Source organism: Amblyomma maculatum, chromosome 11, assembly GCF_055883805.1.
Source record: "Amblyomma maculatum isolate TAMU_Amacu chromosome 11, ASM5588380v1, whole genome shotgun sequence".
NCBI classification, from domain to species: Eukaryota; Metazoa; Arthropoda; class Arachnida; order Ixodida; family Ixodidae; genus Amblyomma; species Amblyomma maculatum.
In genome coordinates this window covers 31,856,928-31,875,720 of record NC_139354.1, presented here as the reverse complement: position 1 = coordinate 31,875,720, position 18,793 = coordinate 31,856,928, and the positions used below count along the sequence as shown (strand labels likewise).

The following is an 18,793-nucleotide window of genomic DNA, read 5'->3' as shown; positions in this document are numbered from 1 at the left end:
ACGATAATCCGTTCGCGCGCAACACGACTTTAAAATATGTTGTTTTCATGGCTTAAGTTGAGACTATTTCTGCCGGCAACGCTGAGTTTCTGACGTCACAAACAGTATACCGGCGTTACTGTCCACTTCCCGCATGATTATGAAATTGTGAGGCTTATATTGAACTACCTCAGACATTTTATGCAATGCTTCATGATATCCGTACGTTATTTTCACCATCCAATGCACGTACGAGTGTTTGTCTAATACTGAGTGTGACGTCACCATTTCGCCACCTGGGACGTCGTTTCTAGCCGGGAAAGCAGTTTCGGTTTCGATTTGCTGTTTTTCTTTTTTTAAAAATACTTCTAATTGGAATTTCGAAAAACGGTTTTTTGTGTTGGAGTCAGGACGTACCGAGGAATGTAATTCAATGAAAAACAGAAAATGAAGGAAAAACCACCGGAATTGACCTTTAAATCAGTCTCTTCTGTTGTGGCTGTAGGAAGAAGGAAAAGAAAATGCACGGGCCTGCTACTGGCTCTGAGCCACCTCCGCTGCCTCGTGCAGATAGAAGAGAATATAGAGAAAGAAGAAAAGGAAGAGGGAAAGAAAGACGCGCGCCGCAACTAGCCGCAACAGCCGTCGTCCACCACCAGCGGTGGTGTCTGCAATGACGGCCTACAACAGACAAAAAAATCGGTGCCAGGCTAGCCCCCCGCTGCAAGCTGCGGTGACCCACCTGTACCAGCCCCATTAGGGGAGAGCTGTCCGCCCGAGGCAGCGGAGGTGGCTCAGCTACAGAGCCAGTAGCAGGCCCCTGCATTTTCTTTTCCTTCTTCCTTCAGCACAACGAAGCGGTGGCGGGTGCAATGACGGCCTACAACAGAAACAAATCCGGTGGCAGGCTAGCCCCCACCGCAATTAAGCGGCGGTGACCTACCAGTCCCAGCCCCGTAGGGCCAGGAGCAGCCACCTTGCGGGTGAACGAACTGGAGCTCGTTACTGGTCCTCGCTCGCGTAATCAGGAATGCAAGACAGCGTAGACAGCACCACGTGCTGCCTTCACCCACACAGGGTGCGCGAAGACGACGCATTCGCTAATCCAGTAGCAGTGCAGCAATTAATATGCACGAGGGAGCATAGAGGGAGTTACCAGATTTAAGTTGGTTTACAAGTTCAGCTTCGTTCTGGCGCCAATCGCCGGCGCCACGCCGACAACGCAGGTTTGAGAGCGCCGATCCGGTCCGCACTGAGCTAGCAGAAATGCACCTGCATCTCAAACCGGCAAGATCTGCCCAGCTGGCCACGAAGCGATCGCGACTGTTTCGATGGGTGAACTTCTCATCACGCTAGTTTCACGCGCTGGTACGTACCAGCGAACGGGGCACCTTCACAGCATCCAGGTGGTGGTCGTGAAAACGTTTATTGATTCTCGAGCCTTATTATTGTCTATACTGGTGGGTCGGCTCGATATCGCGTAGGGCGGCCGGGAGCTTGTGGCTCTAGAGCCCAGCCCACCAGCTCCTTTTGTGCAGCTGGGTCCGAGCTGGTCACCGCGATCTCCCATATCGCTCTATGCATTCACGCTCGGCCCGTGTGCACCGAAGCACCCCTGACCGATCCCAATTCGTGAAGGAGAACGTACCGTCGAGACCTAATCATAACTCGAGATTTTAATCCAAATCGCCCACTGAAACACACTCTAGTTTCACGGAGCAAGGCAATTTACTCGAGATTACTGGTTGGAATTCGCTACAACAGAATGGAAAAAACAATGCGCTGGCTGGAGATATAAACTCCTAGGTTAACAATATCGGTTACATTGCATAAAAGCAGCTTACACACATTGGTTTCGGTTGTGCATTTTATTTGTAATGAAAAATGCAGTGCTATGTACAAATCATCGCACGGTATTTGCCTACGAATGCAAAGTGGCAATTCTTTTATATCAAATTTCTTATCTAACCAGTTTGTTTCAACAGCTATGCAATCGCTATGACATTAAGTTCCATATAGGTCACACTAGGGATGGAAAAAGCTGGATATAATCGCTGCTTCTTCACTTGTGATTACAGACCTTGAAGCCTGTCAGCTTTAGCATTGTAGTGAGAGAGACCCTTTAATAAAAAACAGAAAATTTAACAGGCATTTCGATTTCGCTAGCATGCTACTCTGTGTACGAAGGGGACTTGGGAAGTTGGGGAGGGAAAGATTGGAAAAGAATGGCGAGGAGATTAAAAGAAATGAAGAGGGAGATAAATGCGGCCATTAAATGCGTTGTAAGGTGAATCGTGGAGTAATGATATAAAATGAAATGATGAAATGCATACTCCGACAAATGTGCCTATAGAGTTCACAGTGTGAAAAATGCCTGAAGGTAACATTCAAGGTGAATTTAGTTTTTCAAGAAGTCCAATCTCTTTCAAATACATAAATAAAAAGTTCATTGCGAGTCTGTTGTTTAGAGCAGGCTAAGGGACCTAAAACACTGGGGAAAGCTTTTCCATGCTATGTTCATAGTATATTATAGAGAATCTAAATGAGAAAGATGCATTAGGGAGTGAGGAGGGATGGGAGTGTAGCTTCGTCTTCAAATTATCAATTTATTTTTTTAATTTTCTTTGCAAAGAAAACTAAAATATAAATTTGATAATTTGAATACGAAGCTACACTCTCATCCCTCCTCACTCCCTAATTACCCAAACAGTGGCCGAGAATCATCCCTTCCTTCAAATAAAGGCTTCATTCATTCATACATTTGATATGATTTTTGAGCCTAATGTAGGAAACCAGTGCTGCCCGTCTCTTTTGTTCAATGTTATTTTTTGGCAAATATAAATCCTAAACTGAACATTTACCTTTCAGAGAGGTCAAGACGGATTACGATAGAAAATGCTTTCCATGTTTTCCATGCTATGTTCATAGTACATTATAGTGAATCTAAATGAGAAAGATGCAATTTTAGTCTTTTTTATTCCTGACATGGCCTACAAGCAACTTTGATGCCATAGTCATCACTTGGCTGTTGAAACTGAAACAAGTGAGAAAAATTTCAATTATAAGCTCTTAAGCAGCTTTGGAATACCACGCGGTGATCTATGTAATGTCTTACACATTAATAACAAGAAAATGTCTGACCAAAAATTGGTGTATATGCTCCTTTAACCTACCATCCAGCCAGCTAAAAAACCTACCTAGAATGCAGTACAGCTCAACATACACGGCAGCTTGCTAGAAGCATGGGACTGCCCAGAAAACATGTTGAGTTTGATGGGAAGCTTCACTAGCAAGTAGCATAGCGCAGATATTAGCAGATTACCAGATGCTACCTGCACACTCTGCATCCAGTAATTTGTTGTATGTCTATGCTAGTACATTTCGGCCAACATAAAGCTATTAAAGAAGCATTTAGCTTAGCAGAGGCGTGCAGTGGCCTTGAGATGACCACCAATGCCATTGTGAGTGTGCACAAGGCATCCAGCTAACCGCCACACATTTACACTAATACATCTCCACCAATATCCACTATGCTAATTTAAGTACGCTCTCCACAGGAAGCTCAACAATTGTGTCGTCGTTTCACCAGCTGTGTAGACAGTAAAGAAATTGGGAATCAATTGTTCATTGGAGGGCTTGCTGCTATGACCGCACAGACAAAGTTCTCGCGAGAAATGAAAATACTACCACTTGACAAAGCAAGACTAAATAAATGACTCTCCTTGCAAAAGCCGTGCATTTGGCTGGTCATCCTTTTACAGCGACACCTGTCTACGGCCGACGCTGAGGTAGAAAGCAACCAAAGGTTCACACAATGCGGATGCGGTGGCACAACTAAGTCATGTGAACATTTATCGTACTGCTCCCTAAGCATCCAAAGTATGAAGAAAAGTCACTGATTTTAACTGCACAAATCATGCTTGGTACAGTGGTTAGAGCGATTTTTCGCCCAATCGGCTTATTTAAGACTGCGACTCTTATTCTAAAGAAATATGTTTTGAGCCATCAGAGGAAACTTGGAACGCTGCATCTTTACACAAAAGCTACTTTTTGTGCATTTGAATAATAACTAATACAGGTGAACAAAACGTGAACAAATGTACATGGCCGTCCACTCTTGGTGCGGACACTCGAGCAGGTGTTCACTTTCTTTAAACCGCCATAGCATCCTACCCGTTCACATATACAAGACCACGCAGACCAGACAAGCCATGTGAATTACTGCCTCCGAGTCCCTGTGAGCACTGACCTCTTCAATGTGGGGCCCAGTCGGATGCAGTGATGCTTTAAAGGGAGCAACCACTTGCACACGTGTTCGCACCGAGTGGATAACCCTGTACTTTAAGCACTCCAGTGCTGAACGGTTGTCACTGGGAGCTGTTGAAATGTGGTGAAAGCCACTCAAATACCGGATATTCCAGTAAACTTTAGCTGCAGGTTAAAAAATATTAGAGGTAGGCGATCGAAACCAGGGTGCATATTGCTGGCAGCAAGCTTGCGCACCACAGGAAATTTTTTGCTTTGCAATCAATTAATATGGGTAATTAAATTTAATTACCTATTTATTCACCCAACTGACTTTAGATAACAGATGGGATTACCGAAGTTGAAGAGCAGCTTCACAAGCCTCCATTCTATTCTATGGATGAGGAAAGCCTTATGTGTATCGTTCTTTCTAGCTCGAAAGAAAGCCTGCGCAATGCAAAATAAGCCACGCGACTAGTGCATTCGCACAGCACGGCCATGCTGCTCTCACCCATGGCTTGAATGAACGGAATCACCTGCAGCCAAAGTATAGATGGTTACATTGGAGCAGATAGGACTGCATGTTGGCCATGGTTTCTTCACCTGCATCAGCCAAGTCACGAAATGCTATATTTGCTTTGTTTATCACAGACAGATAGTTAAAGCTTTTTTTTTTTTTTTCTATCTTTGTTGCCTTTATTGTGATGTCAAAGCACAGCAAGCTTGCTACAACTTACATCCGTCAGATGTGACAACTGGCCGACATCGGTGGCAGGCCAATATATAGGCTTGCCGCTGCTACCAGGCTGTCGAGTCACGACCGCAGCAGATTTCGTTCGTTCAAACTACGACCGAGAGCAGCACGTTTGAGATGCATGAATGTGCTGGCTGTGCTTTTTTATTTCGCGGGCTTTCTTTGGAGCAGAGAAAAAAAGATGCATGCAAGCTTTTCCTAGCCACAAATAATGGAGTGCAGGGTTTCTGAAGGCTCTCTTCAACTTTGAGAATCCTATTTATTACCGAAAGTCAATATTTAGTAATTTAGATAAACTTATCTGCAAACCAAAAAATATTGCCTGCGGTGTGCAAGATAGCCCGCAAGCAGTACACAACAGGTTTTTTTTTGCTAGTCTCGAATTTTTTAACCCTTCGTTCAACTTAGCTGAGAAACGCCGTAGTTTGAGAAAGCATGTATATTAGATTCGGACAGATATTCTTTCAGAGAATGATGTTCGTGGCTTAGGCCAATACCACTATAGTTGCATCATCTTATGCCATTTAGTCACCAGGAGCTGTTGGGTGTGATGCTGCAAGCTAACAAAAGATGCAGTGGATGACTTCTCAACAGATAATAAGATGATCACCATTTTCCACTATCACCTTGCATGGCAACATGCAAGATGTACACAGAAGTTCAACAGCAGAAGAAAGTGGGGGAAGTGAATCAAGCATTAGCATTTTCTCTCATTCCATTTACTGTCCAGTGTGATGTTTTGAAGAGCTATGGACTTCGCCCCCGCGTTTCATTCATGTCGCACTGACCAAGACAAACTACTGTGGGTTGTTAAAAGGGAGACAATCTGGTCCCAAAGACTGGATAATTCGATTTTTCAGTCCTGGACACCTTGCCGACAGGTCTCTGTTCCCGCTCTGACAGGAAGTGGCATTATGGTCAAACGACCTTGCAAGCTACCTCCATCATTTGCTTTTAGCAGACGATGCCAACCATCAGTCACCACGACGGCGCGCGTGAATCTTTATCTTTTGGCGCGCATGTAATACTAAAGATAGTTAAGAGGCACAAATCAACGCTTTTTGCAAATAGGAAGTGGCATGAATAAATGCGTAACATTTTACAACTCAGTTTGGCAGAGTTTGCTTGCTATTGGTGCTTGCAAAGTTTTCAAGGGCCCAGCTCACTGCACTGGAAAGCAGACGAAAGCATTTGCAAAATCATTTATAAGCGTTAGCTGCTACAGCACACAGCGGTTCGCTTTCCACACTTTACGACCTGAGCATTGTTTTAAATGATCACGAAACAAGTTAAGAACTTTTGGACAGCACGAATAAACAATTCGTGTTCGGGGCTTTGGGCACTTCTGTGTGCAGTGAAACTCGTGACAAGAAAATGATTCAAACTTCTTACAGCTGCGGAAATTGTGTAATTTTTTTTGGACACGATACCATCTACAGGAACATGAAAAGTACTCGGAATGTGCTCGGAGTCTAACTCAATATGGCCGCCATCCCAGGAACTGTACTGGTGGGCGGAGCTACTGGGCTGCCCAGGGAAAATCGAACGCCGGACACCTGTCGGCAAGCTGTCCGGGACTGAAAATCAAAGGTGCCCACTGTACTGTACAAATCGACATGCACAGTTCGGGTCACCTAGGAGAGATCTTCCAAACAGCTCTTCCAGAAGGCTTGAGTAAGCCTAGCCTCAGTAAAAGTGTTGCCAGAGTTGGAGTTGGTTTCAATAGCGACATAGTGACGCAGGTGCTGTTTGCAGCACTAGTCCGACACATGCGAGAGAAATGAGCACAAGTGTCTCCTTTAAAGAAATCTAGAAAAGGCACCACATCACTTGCATTTGCCATGTGTCACTAACTTCCAGGCCAATGCATTCGGAATGCCGAGCACAAAACAATCACCCAAAACACTATTTGAGATTATCAATATTCTTTATTCAACTAGGCATTATGCCTGCACTACCCTATCGCCACGCGACTTTCAAACAGTTGTCGGCCACAGACTTGTCATCCCATGACCTGTCATGCTGCTGGTGTCGTCTTTTCAAGCAGCAACACGATAGGGGTGCTGCGGTCTCGAGCAGTGAACGACTTAGCGCGCACACAATGCGTACACAGGCATGGCCTTCCCCTACGCAGTCGGGCACAGACAAGCTCAAATCCGATGCCCAAACTGCGTATCGAAGAAGGAACAAAAAGCTCGCGGGGCAATGGGCAGACCACAAAGCCTGACATGGCAGCCGCGACTAGGTCACACAGGCTACGATGCCATGGCTCAATTGGAATTAGTAGGTTAAAACGGCGCGGCTGCTAGGGCGCGAGACGACACACCACATGCCTCCGCCGTGTTGCTGCTCGGAGAGACGCACAGCAAGGGCCCATTGAGCGAACGAGACACGGGTCAGGTGTCGACGACTCTATTGGAAATGCCTAGCTGTGGTGGTGGGGGTCGTTTGTTGTTGCTAGCTGGTCCTCTGATCCCCTCTTCCTTCCTTCTAGAGTGTCTGCGTGTGTGTGTGTGTGGTGTGGGGGTTGCCAGTGGCAGCAGCCTTGGCCAGCGAGGCGCCTCGGAAGAGGAGGAGGAGAGGGGGCGTACAAAAATAAAGGCAAATAAATAAGCCCTTGTCCTGGGTCGTCATCAGAGCGGGGCATCGGGGGGTGCCAACAGCTGGTCGGCCCTCTTGTGGTCGCTCAGGGCCTTGAGCGTGAGCGAGTCCAGCGGGAGCTCCGACTTGCGCCGCAGCAGGGGCTTCTCCTTCTTGTTGGCCAGGGTCGTCACCTGCACGAACAGCAGTACATGCGGCCATCAACACAGAGATCTTCAAACCCCAACCTGGGCTAGTATCTGCTTTTTGTCACAAGATCCTTTGGGGAGTATGCAAGAATTTGTCTGCTACCCAAAAAACTCATGAAAACAAGCATACCATATTTACACGATTGTATGCCGACTCGAATGTAAGTTGACCCCCCCCCCCATTCGCATGTTCAGAAAAAAAAAAAAAAAACATACTGAGGTGGACGCTCTCGACGACGAAAATCTATTGCTTGGCTGTATTTCGGCGATATACGCGGCAAGCCTGGTCTCCAGCTCTGGATAGCATACCAACTGTATCCCTTGGAAGCCTTTTCGCTTGGCATCACAGTTGGAAATTTTGTCTCACTGCCAAAGCCACTCCTGCATAACCCGTTTAGAAGCTTAAAATTTGCGGTCCACAGCGCAGTTGTTTCTTCGGCATAAATGATAGCCGCCTCCTTTAACGCTGCACGGAAGAAGCACGGACTGCTTTTTGGACTGGAGAGCTAGAGATGAAGCATGTAGCCGGTCAAAAAGTCAAAAGTGCGAATGCGTAATGAGCGTGAACTCAACGAATTATTGGTGTCGGCTCTTCTATCCACCACTGGCACTTGCTGGACGAGCCGCCATGTCACGTGACCCGACGAGTCTGACGTGAAAAAAGGGAGCGCCGCCGCGATTCGAACAGCAGCTCTTCCGTAAACTATCGACACTCCCGCAGTAAAGTTAAAAAAAAATAAAATAATAAAAATTATTCCCGAAGGAGTTCCAGCTTAGACTTAAAATCGTGTAAATATGGTACATGGGCAACACAGGCGCAATCCGTTATTGCCAGGTACCAACTGCACATGCAAAGTGGCAAGAGCATGCTTGACTGCTGAAACTACTTTTTGCCTGCACCTATAACTAGCATGAAGTGTTTACATGTGTTAAAATTGGACAACTATTAATGCAATGGCAAGCATTGTTTTTGTCAGGATGAAATAACGGGATACAGGTCAGCTGTTGTTACCTATACCTAGGCACCACCTTCGCACTGAGGGCTGCAGTCAACTGGCACGGACCGGAGTGGACTACCCTCAAATCTCAGTCTGGCATACTGGTTCAGTACTTGGCGACATACTTGCTGATGCACTAACCGTCGCATTATGAGCCGCCCACAACTGCTCAGAAGTTTACAGTGCTGCTGAGTCTGAGAACAGACTCATAGCCTCTAGAAACTGGCTGGAATTGAACGCGCCAGAACGCTCACCGAAGGTTCCACAACTGATATGGTTAGACAGGGTGTAGTTCAGTGAGGTGCGATTCCATTAGACTAAAACCACCACGAACACCAGCTAATAGCGATGCAGTGCACGAACACGAAACTCTTGCTTAGGACTACAAACCGTGGGAATATTACTGACATCACAGGCAGGCACAGTCCCGAGCAAATTACCAAGGTGTTCCCACACTTTTCCCAACAATGTTGCGTGCACGAGCCAATCGATAACTGCCGTATTTCTGATAACAAAGGACTTGATGCCCACGAGTTTGATAATTTTTCTGAAACATGTGAAGGGTCAGTAAATTGTGACACATCGACACAGTGTGCAGACCCGAGAGGCCAGGCTACGCTGTCATTCCCCCTTTCTTTTTTTTTCAGTGCACGTCACAACTTCAAAATCTAAGTTTCCTCATCAATAAATGTGTACAGTAAAATCTCGTTAATCCGACTTTGAGGGGACCATGTGAAACGTTCAAATGATCCCAAAGTTCGAATTATATGTAGGTTTGAATGACCAAATGGCCCTAAAAAACTGGCGAAAACAGTTTGCATCAGAGTAGTTTTACCTAATGTACTTTTGAAATGTGGTTGCCGATACATTTCAGATGAGAATTAAGCAATATTTTGAGGTTCCTTCAAGTGCTCCGCTTCGCACCCACCCGAGCAGAAGAAACGCAAATTTTTTTGAAACACTGACAGTATTTACAGTACGGTCCATTGTTAAAGGGAACATAAGTTTGCATTGCTGTCACGCTCTACAAAGCACTTCTGAGAGAGCTAGCAACAAGCGGCTGTACAAGGCACATGTGTAGTAAGCACGGCCGACTTCTCTTCCCAAACATGCACTTGGTGCCGCCCATTATTGCCAGCGGTCGGCGGCAGCGCTTTGCAAAGTGTTTAGGCCACACGATCTCATGTTTCCTTTAACAGTGGGCCATACTGTATATCAGGGCTCTTCCAGTGTCCTGTACGGGCCAAAGTGGCCTGGCTGGCGGCCATTGCACTCACCTCCCTGGCCTCCTTCTCCAGCCTGTCGTAGAGCATGTCGTCGTCTTCCGGTGGGCTGTCGGGGGGTTGGCTCGGGGTGCCAACCAAAGGCCGCACTATGTGAAACTGCACCATCACGACACCACCAGTTTAGTCTGCTGGCCTCTCCAACCACAACCAGCCACGGAACTCCCGCTACTCCGCGTAATGCAAACTCAATGTCCCGATATTTGAAGCAAACTCTTAAAGGGACATTAAAACGAAATGGTAGGTCAGGTTAGACTGATATGCTAGCATCAAATGATAGCAAGTAAAGTTATTTTTACTGAAAACAAAGCGCCACCGACACTGTAATTAGCGGATTCACGCAGCTGCCACGAGTAGCATAAATATGGGAGCTCTTAAGGAATGCCGTTTGGTAGTCTCAGTGGCCAGCAGAGCGGCGAGCATAGTGAAGAATGCAAAGTTTTGCATTTAGAAACAGCAATAAACAAATGACGGATGGAAAGGCTATATGCAACACACAATCACTTGAAACCTTGGTGTGTGCAGCCAGTGCATGCAGGAAGTCCAAAACCACAAGCTCTCAACAGCATTCATGCTTGTTGTAGAACAGCATTTTGGACTGGTTGGTGTTCCTTCATCATTGTATAAGAGTGCTACAGGATGAAGATGAGATGTACATCCGTTCTTGTGTTCATCCTGTAGCACCATTACACAATAGCGAACGCTTTGTGTTGTGCTTGCCAGGCGACCTGCGAGGTGGTTTCTCTTCCTCTTCAAGCCATTACATGTGAAGGTCGCGGACATGATGAAATTGCAAAAGCGCTCATTCGTTTCTTTTTTCAGTAGGTGCTCATGCGGAAACACACATGCATGCATGTTGTCAACATACGAAGCGCAATGCAAGCACATGGTCAAATATGCTTTCAGGTGTGCTAAGGATTATCCAAGTACCACCTTCATGTAGCACCACCTTCGGTTTGGTTTATTAAAGAAAACTTTCCCTAGCGCAGGTCACAGTACGCAAGGCAGAATTCACCGCGAGGAAAATCATCAATTAGCCGATGTGTGTTCAAGATTATGCGTGCAATCCCTGCGGACGGCTACAGCAGGACGCGGCCGACCATATAGCTGGGCAAAATGTACCCCGATTCTTTTCAGGTTGCAGACAACAACGCAACAGCACCGCATACCTGGGGGTTCTTTTCAGCGAGACTTTCTATCCTGTTCCAGGCATCCTCTCGCTCCCGCAGGCGCATTTTCTCACTGAAACCACCAGGAGGAAGGAGTCAGGGGAACAGAGCCACCCACACTCTCCCAGAAGCAACTACACAGTGCAAAACTCGAAATTTAAATTTTGATAGAGCACACTTTGTCAACATGTTGCATTCTCAGCTGCCATAACCATAAGCGTGATTCACACTTCCACGAGGAAGGGCACCTGCGACGCAGATCGTCGCCAGGTTAAACATCAATGCTGAGCTACACTCAAGAGCAACGCACAAGTGTTGGCATCAGAGTCCAGCATGGTTGTTCAGGTACCTCCAATAGGAAGGGAAACAGAATATGACTCCTAATCCAGTGATTACTCTTTAGAAAACCACTACTTTCATTCCAAACAGCATGTCTCCAGATGAATAACATCCTACGAGGTTTCAAGCTCCAGTGCGAAAAATAGAAGAACAGTTATGCTTTTGCACAGACTGAGTGTTCCCGTTATTATTGGAGCCACGTGCACGCACCCTCGAAAATAATCTCCAGTTGAAGATGGCCAGACAACGCCACAGAGAGAGAAGCATGAGCCGATTAAGGCACAAGCAGAGATAGTGACCGACGGGGAATACACGTTTCCTGCGTTTTACTTCGCCGTGCCGGTAAGAGCGCAATGGATTGCCGGGAAATCTATATGCTGCCTACGGACGTTGCACAGTGCTTTTCCTTTCTATATCCATGGGCTTCCTAGCACAAAAAAAATAAGAAAAAAAAAAAAAGAACAAACTTGAAAGCAGCACAGGACAGCTCTCTCTTGGCCAGCCCACTGCAGTTTCCATTCATGCACTGTGTTGAGGCCATGCTCATAAAACCCATCTTGAGAAGGTATGTTTTGAGGCTGAGTGTTGTCCTTTCTGTATCGGGTTATCGGGATTGGGACTACTGCCTCAATGGCTAGCCATTATCTGCCCAATTAACAGTACTGCAGCACCAGAAGGCCAAGATTCTGTTCTCTCAGCGATACAGCTCAAACTCTTCTAGCCATTCAGTTCCAGCCGGCAGCAAATAGAAATTTTATGAGAACGAATAAAAGTAAAATTAAGAATGCTCATTTAATTCAGTTCTGGAGGGCAAAATATCAATGCTGCATTTAAATTTTCTTTTTTCTCTCTTTCACACTGACACTTAACAGAACACAAATCATTACTGTTGCCCCGGTGTGTGAGCGACACTGCTTCTGACCCAAACTGCAAAACAAAGAAAAAAAAAAAAAGAAGGAAGAGGAGGAGGAGGCCACCAGATGGGTCGGGAGGCGGATCTGCAAGTTGTGGCACCATACAGTTGCCGTAACCACTGCGCCATCCCGGCGGGGGGTTACTGCTCATGGGGTTACTGCTCATGTTACCCTGCAGTTCGGTGTGGGCACTCACTCGCATTATTCATGAATGCGAGGCGCAGATACTGCGCCTTTCCACTGTAACCAGTTCCACTTCACTGCCACTTTCCTTCCTTCCTTAACAGCGCGATTCAGGTGTCCACAGAAACAAGTGTGCCAGATACTGTGCCTTTCTATTTCTGTGAACCCGTTATGAAAGGCATGCTTCAGAGCTCAAGCGGAAGAAGTGACCACACATGGTGCACACTGCAAAGATAATTCACGAATAATGCGAGTGCCCACACCGAACTGCAGGGTAACATGTGCAGTAACCACCCACCGGGAGTGGTACGGCGCTCGCCTACTGTTTAAGAGAGGTCATGCAATAGGGAAGTAGACGACTCACTTGTGGCGCTCCTGGCGGTAGTTCTGGACGCAGTCATCGAACAGCTTCTGATTCATCTCCATAAGCAGTTTGAGAGCATTGTAGACCAGCCCGTAGATGGTCTTGTTCCAGTGGGCCTTGGAGTTCTTGTACAACGCGGGGAACACGATCGGGAGCAGAGTGGCCGCGTTGTCGCTCACCAGGCTCATGACGTACTCGTTGTTCCAGTAGTAGAGCGCCCGCTCAGCCACTTGGAAGTGGGGCGACGCGACGCAGCGGGCCAGCTGCCGGAAGAGCGGCACCATCACCTTGGCAAACTCGGCGGGCTCGATGACGTCCAGGATCTCCTCGAGCTCGTTGAGGAACATCACCTCCTTGGGCGAGTGCACCTTGGGCCAGAACTTGAGCAGGGCCAGGATCACCGGCTCCGTCAGGCTCGGCTCTTTCTCGAGGAACTGGACGACGCAGTACGCCAGCTGCGGGTGGTACACACTCAGCGACTTGACCTTGTGCAGTGGCATCAACACCCGCAGGAGGAACAACTTGTGCTCCTCCTTGAGGGGCAGCGCAAAGCCGTTGATGATGGAGCCCAGGATCTCGAGCAGTTCGGCGACCCCGTTGTGGTGCTCCGTCTCGTAGATGAAGCGGTAGAACATGTGGTTCACCTGCTTACGCACATAGGCACGCAGCCCCAGGAACTTGCCGTAGATGCGGTGCAGAGTCGTCTTGAGAAAGTCGCGCTCGCGCGGGTCCTCCGAGTCGAACAGCTCCAGCAGCTGGAGCACAAACCGCTGGTCCAGGTGGCGCTTGGCAAGTGCCGGCTGGAAATCCGGGCTCTCGAGGAACCGCAGGAACAGCTCGTAGACGAGCTGCAGGTGGGGCCAAGCCGCCTCCAGCGTCGGCTCGTCCTCCTCGGGGTCAAACTCAGCGCCATTTGGGTTGGAGGAGGGCGGTAGCGTGCGGAACACGTTCACCCCAAACATGTGAATCATCTCGGGGTAGATGGGCTCTGTCAGGACCCCACGCTGCGACGTGATGTACTCCACCATTTCGTGTAATGCTGCCCGCTTCACTTCCTTCCATTTGAGGTCAGACAGTGGATCGGTGACAAAGTCAAACAGCACGCAGCACTGCCGGATTTTCTGCAAAAGGGAGAGGACAGCCAGGTTCAGTGAAATTTTGTCCCCCGTCTACTGTGCAGACGTGCTCACACGACCACAATGCAACCAAAGCTAATAGTTTCCGCACATCTGCTACATTATCTGCTGTAGACATCTAGGCCTTCATTTCTCGGTTATCATTTGCACAGACCTGAATGTGAACAAGGTACAGTAGACGTGCCGATATATGTTCTTGATTTGCACAGCATTCCTTAGTGCACAAGAGGCAATGTGGCCAGCTACCCACACTGTAGTGTAGTCTTGGGGAACAACGCATACAAAAAAGGTTACAATAATAATGTACAGGGTCATCCACTTCTAGCTATAACATGGACGCTGCTTTGAAAGCAATATTGCGTTGCACGCAGACTCATATCGATGCAAAACGATGCAAGCACGGAGGGAGCTAGACGTGCTGCTACACATGGCCTGCCAGTTAACTTTATTGAGCGGCCGGGTCAGATGCAATGACGATTTGAAAGCAGGGACCTTGTTATAGCTAGAAGTTGATGGGGATGTACATCAACCTCTCAATAAACAGAAACAAACACTGTGGGCGTTTATGGAAGAATCAAACAGTACATAAACGGCATCTTTTTCAACAGTTTTAGACTTTTTTTATGCCAAACATAAAGCAAACGCAAAAGAAATCAAAACGAACTCTCAAGTCCAAAGATGAAATTCATAACATCTACTTGGACTTGGTAACAACAGTTCATTCAACAGGCCTCAATGGCAGAATTGGGGGCGATAAACGACACACCAAAAGCTCACCCGATATCCCCATTCTCAAAATGAACAAGTCGTGTTAGAGCGTGAGCCGAGGACACCAAGTATCCTGGAACCCTACTGGTTTTCACTGTGAAGGGTTAATGGGTATCGCTAACACTACACTGCACCTTTTAGACAGCAGTGATGCCCCATCGCCCAACGTGTAGAAAAGGGCAATGATTCTTGAATATGGTCCATTTACATTGCACAGGTGCACAGCGACAAAACTTCAAAAGCAGTTAAATGCAATTCCCATTCATGCAAAGAAGACGTATAAATGGACACCACGTGTTGTCTCTATCCCATATCAGGGTTTGGATGAATTCTGTTCCTTCGTTGGACGAGAATCACCAAATGCCTGCTTTACTAAAACAGCATGTTGTGCACTGAAGAGAACACATTTTACTTTCAGGGCTGGTGATTAGGAAAGTCTTCTAGGGACAAAATACACTGTGCTCAATTACAACGCAGTCGAAGTAAAAAAGACCATCGCAGTGTCAACCCTATGATAGATAATTTTCAGCATGAGATGTTTAAAACGTATGCCACGGCCATTCATACCATGTACAGACGGAATGATAGAACTCCTTTCAATGTCCTTTTTACAAGGCCGTTTACATCCTTGGAGTCGTGACGTCACCGAGTCATCTGCTGACTACAATCATCCATCTTGATACCAGAAAGTGCACTAAAAAAGTATTCTGGCTTCAAAACTGCTGTTCAGCCCAAATAACAACAATACTACTGCTTTCACCATGCACGGTCAAGTGAACACTTTTAAAAATACTTTTGCAGATATGCCTGCTGCATGATTAATTTGCTAATGGAAGTTGCACTTGAGGCATATTAAGTTGGCAGTGTGTACGAAAGACCATGAGCTGAACTGGCTACATACGTTTTCTTACAAGCTCCATGCACTGCTTTGAAGCCACAGAAGAGACACGCAGAAAACAGTTATGTACCCAACATATCCTCATATGCAGTCACAATGCACCAGCAAATTAAACTGTGCAGATACATCTATGAGCTCTGCTGAATCCTGAGCAACTTCTTGTAACGCACAAGCAGGTATCTGCATGCTATATTAGCATTCAAACAACAGTGCCACCTTCAAGGTGTCATAGATGACTGACGCTCTACAAAAACATATTCAAAATTATTGTTTTACGCACTCAAGACAACGAACCAAGACAACCTTAAACTGATTCATTTGAGACCCCCTCTTGCCGCAGGGCCTTTATTTAAGCTAGAAGCATTGTGTTCCTAAAACAGCAAAGTTAAGGAGGAAACAATCTAGAATAGGCGAAACCACAAGGACATCAACAAGGCAATAAAAAAGGTTGTTATACAGCCTTGTCAAGAGAAGCCTTACATCAATTACAGGAGTATGAGCCTTAACATTTATGCCAAGATTGGCCTGGGATTAACTATGTCAACTGCACAAAGCAATTGTTTCATGGTTATGGAATGTGACTTCCCACACCACTGTACCAGAATGCCAGATTAACCCTAAATTTAAGAGGGACTGCTACCGTGGGCCACCCATCGTGGACACCCCCCCAAGGACCAGGATGTGAACGACACCGTGTTCATCACAAAAATATTGGCATGTCAAGGTAAAATTCTGAATGTCCACACTGGAAGGACAGGTTAAAGTTGACGCCACACGGCCTCCCAACAACCCCCTACCCAGGGCTGCTAGTCACAGCCTATGCTGTCAAGGCTGGGATTGCTGGTAGCGCAAATAGTGCCCCGAATTTTCAGAGAGTTTTCTCCAAAAAGCAAGATCTGCAAAGTAATGTAGAAAAGAACATTGTCCTTGACAAGCCTGCTGCAGCCATTTTGTCCTTGGCCGGGGTCTTTGTAGCAGGAATGACTGACTGAGGTAGTTGGCAATTCAGAGCAAAGTTTGAACGGAAAAACAGTTTGAACAAACCATGTGACATAACAAAAGGCAGACTTCAGTGTCTACCTCTACATGTGTGCTGCTTTTCCATTCAAACTCTGTGGTTCTTCCTGGTCAGGACTTTGGGGGCTACCTCTCGACGCCGCCTTTGCACACCTACCATGCTAGCATGGCCAGCAAAAACCAAGACCACACCTGGGAGAAATTCGATATTCGCCTACTTCATATGAGAAGCGCTGCCTTCAATGTCTGGTCAAGCTCTACACAGAAAATGCAGCAGAATAAATTTTAAGAAATAGCCAAGGAGTTAAGGTCTGTGTGCGTAAAGGAGCAACATTAAAATGCGGAGAAGCATTACAGCTTACAAATAGAGCAGGAATTTGTTTCCCATTGTCAAGAAATTCGCAGCTTCTACAGCAACGGATGGCTACAACACTGTCACTGTTCTTCACACTTAAAATGGAAGTGACCACACACGCACACAAACTTGCACACTGTTCCGCACCCATTCGAAATAGAGCTGGGCGCCCACCTGAATAAGCAGGTCCTCTCGTTCAGCCAGGGGCGCGTCCTTGAGCGCGGGCAGCTTCTGCAGCTCGCGGTTGTGGCTCACATTGAAGCGAGACGAGTTCTGACGTTTGTCTTTGCGCATCCCGCTGCCCGGGGCCGTGGGCACGGTGGCGCCGGCGAGCTTGCATTTCGCCACCAAGTTGGCCGGCGGCGGAGCGGACTTGGTTCCGCCTCGCGCCGCGGCCACAGCTGCCGTGCCACCCGACCCGTTGCTGTTCACCACGCTACCGACGGCAGTGGTGGTGCCGCTGTTGTTGTTGCACGCTGGGCTCACCTGCACGGCAGCAGGAGGTTCGCCCTCAGACCACACGGGCGACGGGTACTGCGCCGCGTCACCAAGAGACAGAGCTCAACACACGATCACCTTCTCTACAAATCTCGCAAACATGCAGATGCACCGAACACTACTACTGCTACAGGAAACCGCTAGCAGTAGCCGCGCTCCGGTCGTGACAGGTCACGACCGGGTCTCCCAGATGCGGGCCCGGTCGGAAGCCGACTCTCAACAGGCGCTGACACTATGCCCGCAAAGAGGCCGTTTACCCGCATCCACACCGGCTGGTCTGTCAAAACCGCACACATGGTCCGGGCACGACGGCGGCCGCGGGCGAGTCGACGACGCGTCCGCACGGGGGCTGCGCCGCCGGCTCGCCAACGCCAACTCGGCGGTGGCTCGGGTCGAAGTCACCCCGATGCTTCCGCGGACCGCCGGCGGCCGTTCGAGCGGCGGCGGCGACAGGCCCCGGGCTGCGCGCTAGCCGAGCCCCTGCCTTTTCGCCGCCATGTTGCGCAGGCGAGTGTGCCGCCGACTCGCACGCAGCACGAAAGGCACCAGACGTCCGGCTCACCTCCTCGGCGCCGTCGGCCGTGTCTTTGCCGCTGCCATTCTTGGTTGTCGTACCGGAGTTGTTGTTTTTCGCAGGCACCTGCGAGGCCGGGATGGGCGAGCCACAATTAAGCCTAACAAGCAGCGAAACGGCAGCGCGTGTCAAACGTGCCGCGCGGCACTTTCCGTGCGGCAGCCGGCGCCGGAGACATCACACAACCCACCTTGTCTTTGTCAGTCCGATTAGGCATTATTTTATTAACAGTTCACACGCCATCGGCGAAGGGCAAACTGAACGGAGCAGCGTACCCAGCACCCGCCAGCGAGTGCGACTACCAACAACTGACGCGATAGGTCCGGAGGGCGCACGTGACCTTTCAATGGCGGAGGCACATCGCTCACGTAACAGCCGTAACGCCGTTGTGACGTCACCTGCGGCGCGGCTGACAGCGCGACCTTCTCGCCCATCGCGAGTTTTGAGCGCCTTTCAGAAGGAAAAAAAAAAAAAAAAAGAAAAGCTGGATCGTGTTACCCAGCCGTGCTTGCAGCGGCAAAACCGCTGTG

General features: G+C 48.0%; 1 protein-coding gene across 2 annotated transcripts; it reads right to left on the bottom strand.

The window, feature by feature from the left end:
• Positions 1-6,886: 6,886 nt before the first annotated feature.
• LOC146173401 (serine/threonine-protein phosphatase 2A 56 kDa regulatory subunit gamma isoform-like) lies at positions 6,887-18,609 on the bottom strand. Of its 2 annotated transcripts, none has more exons than XM_084583998.1 (7): positions 18,454-18,609; positions 18,252-18,329; positions 17,366-17,725; positions 13,018-14,138; positions 11,218-11,290; positions 10,043-10,147; positions 6,887-7,752 (listed from the first exon to the last, which is right to left on the bottom strand). In XM_084583998.1, exons 1-7 carry the CDS (start codon positions 18,478-18,480, stop codon positions 7,612-7,614), a joined length of 1,905 nt encoding a protein of 634 aa, XP_084440124.1. In that variant the 5' UTR covers positions 18,481-18,609; the 3' UTR covers positions 6,887-7,611. The 2 variants fall into 2 exon arrangements, with proteins under 2 accessions (XP_084440124.1, XP_084440125.1); XM_084583999.1 differs by having other exon boundaries at positions 17,366-17,677.
• Between the last annotated feature and the right edge of the window lie 184 nt (positions 18,610-18,793).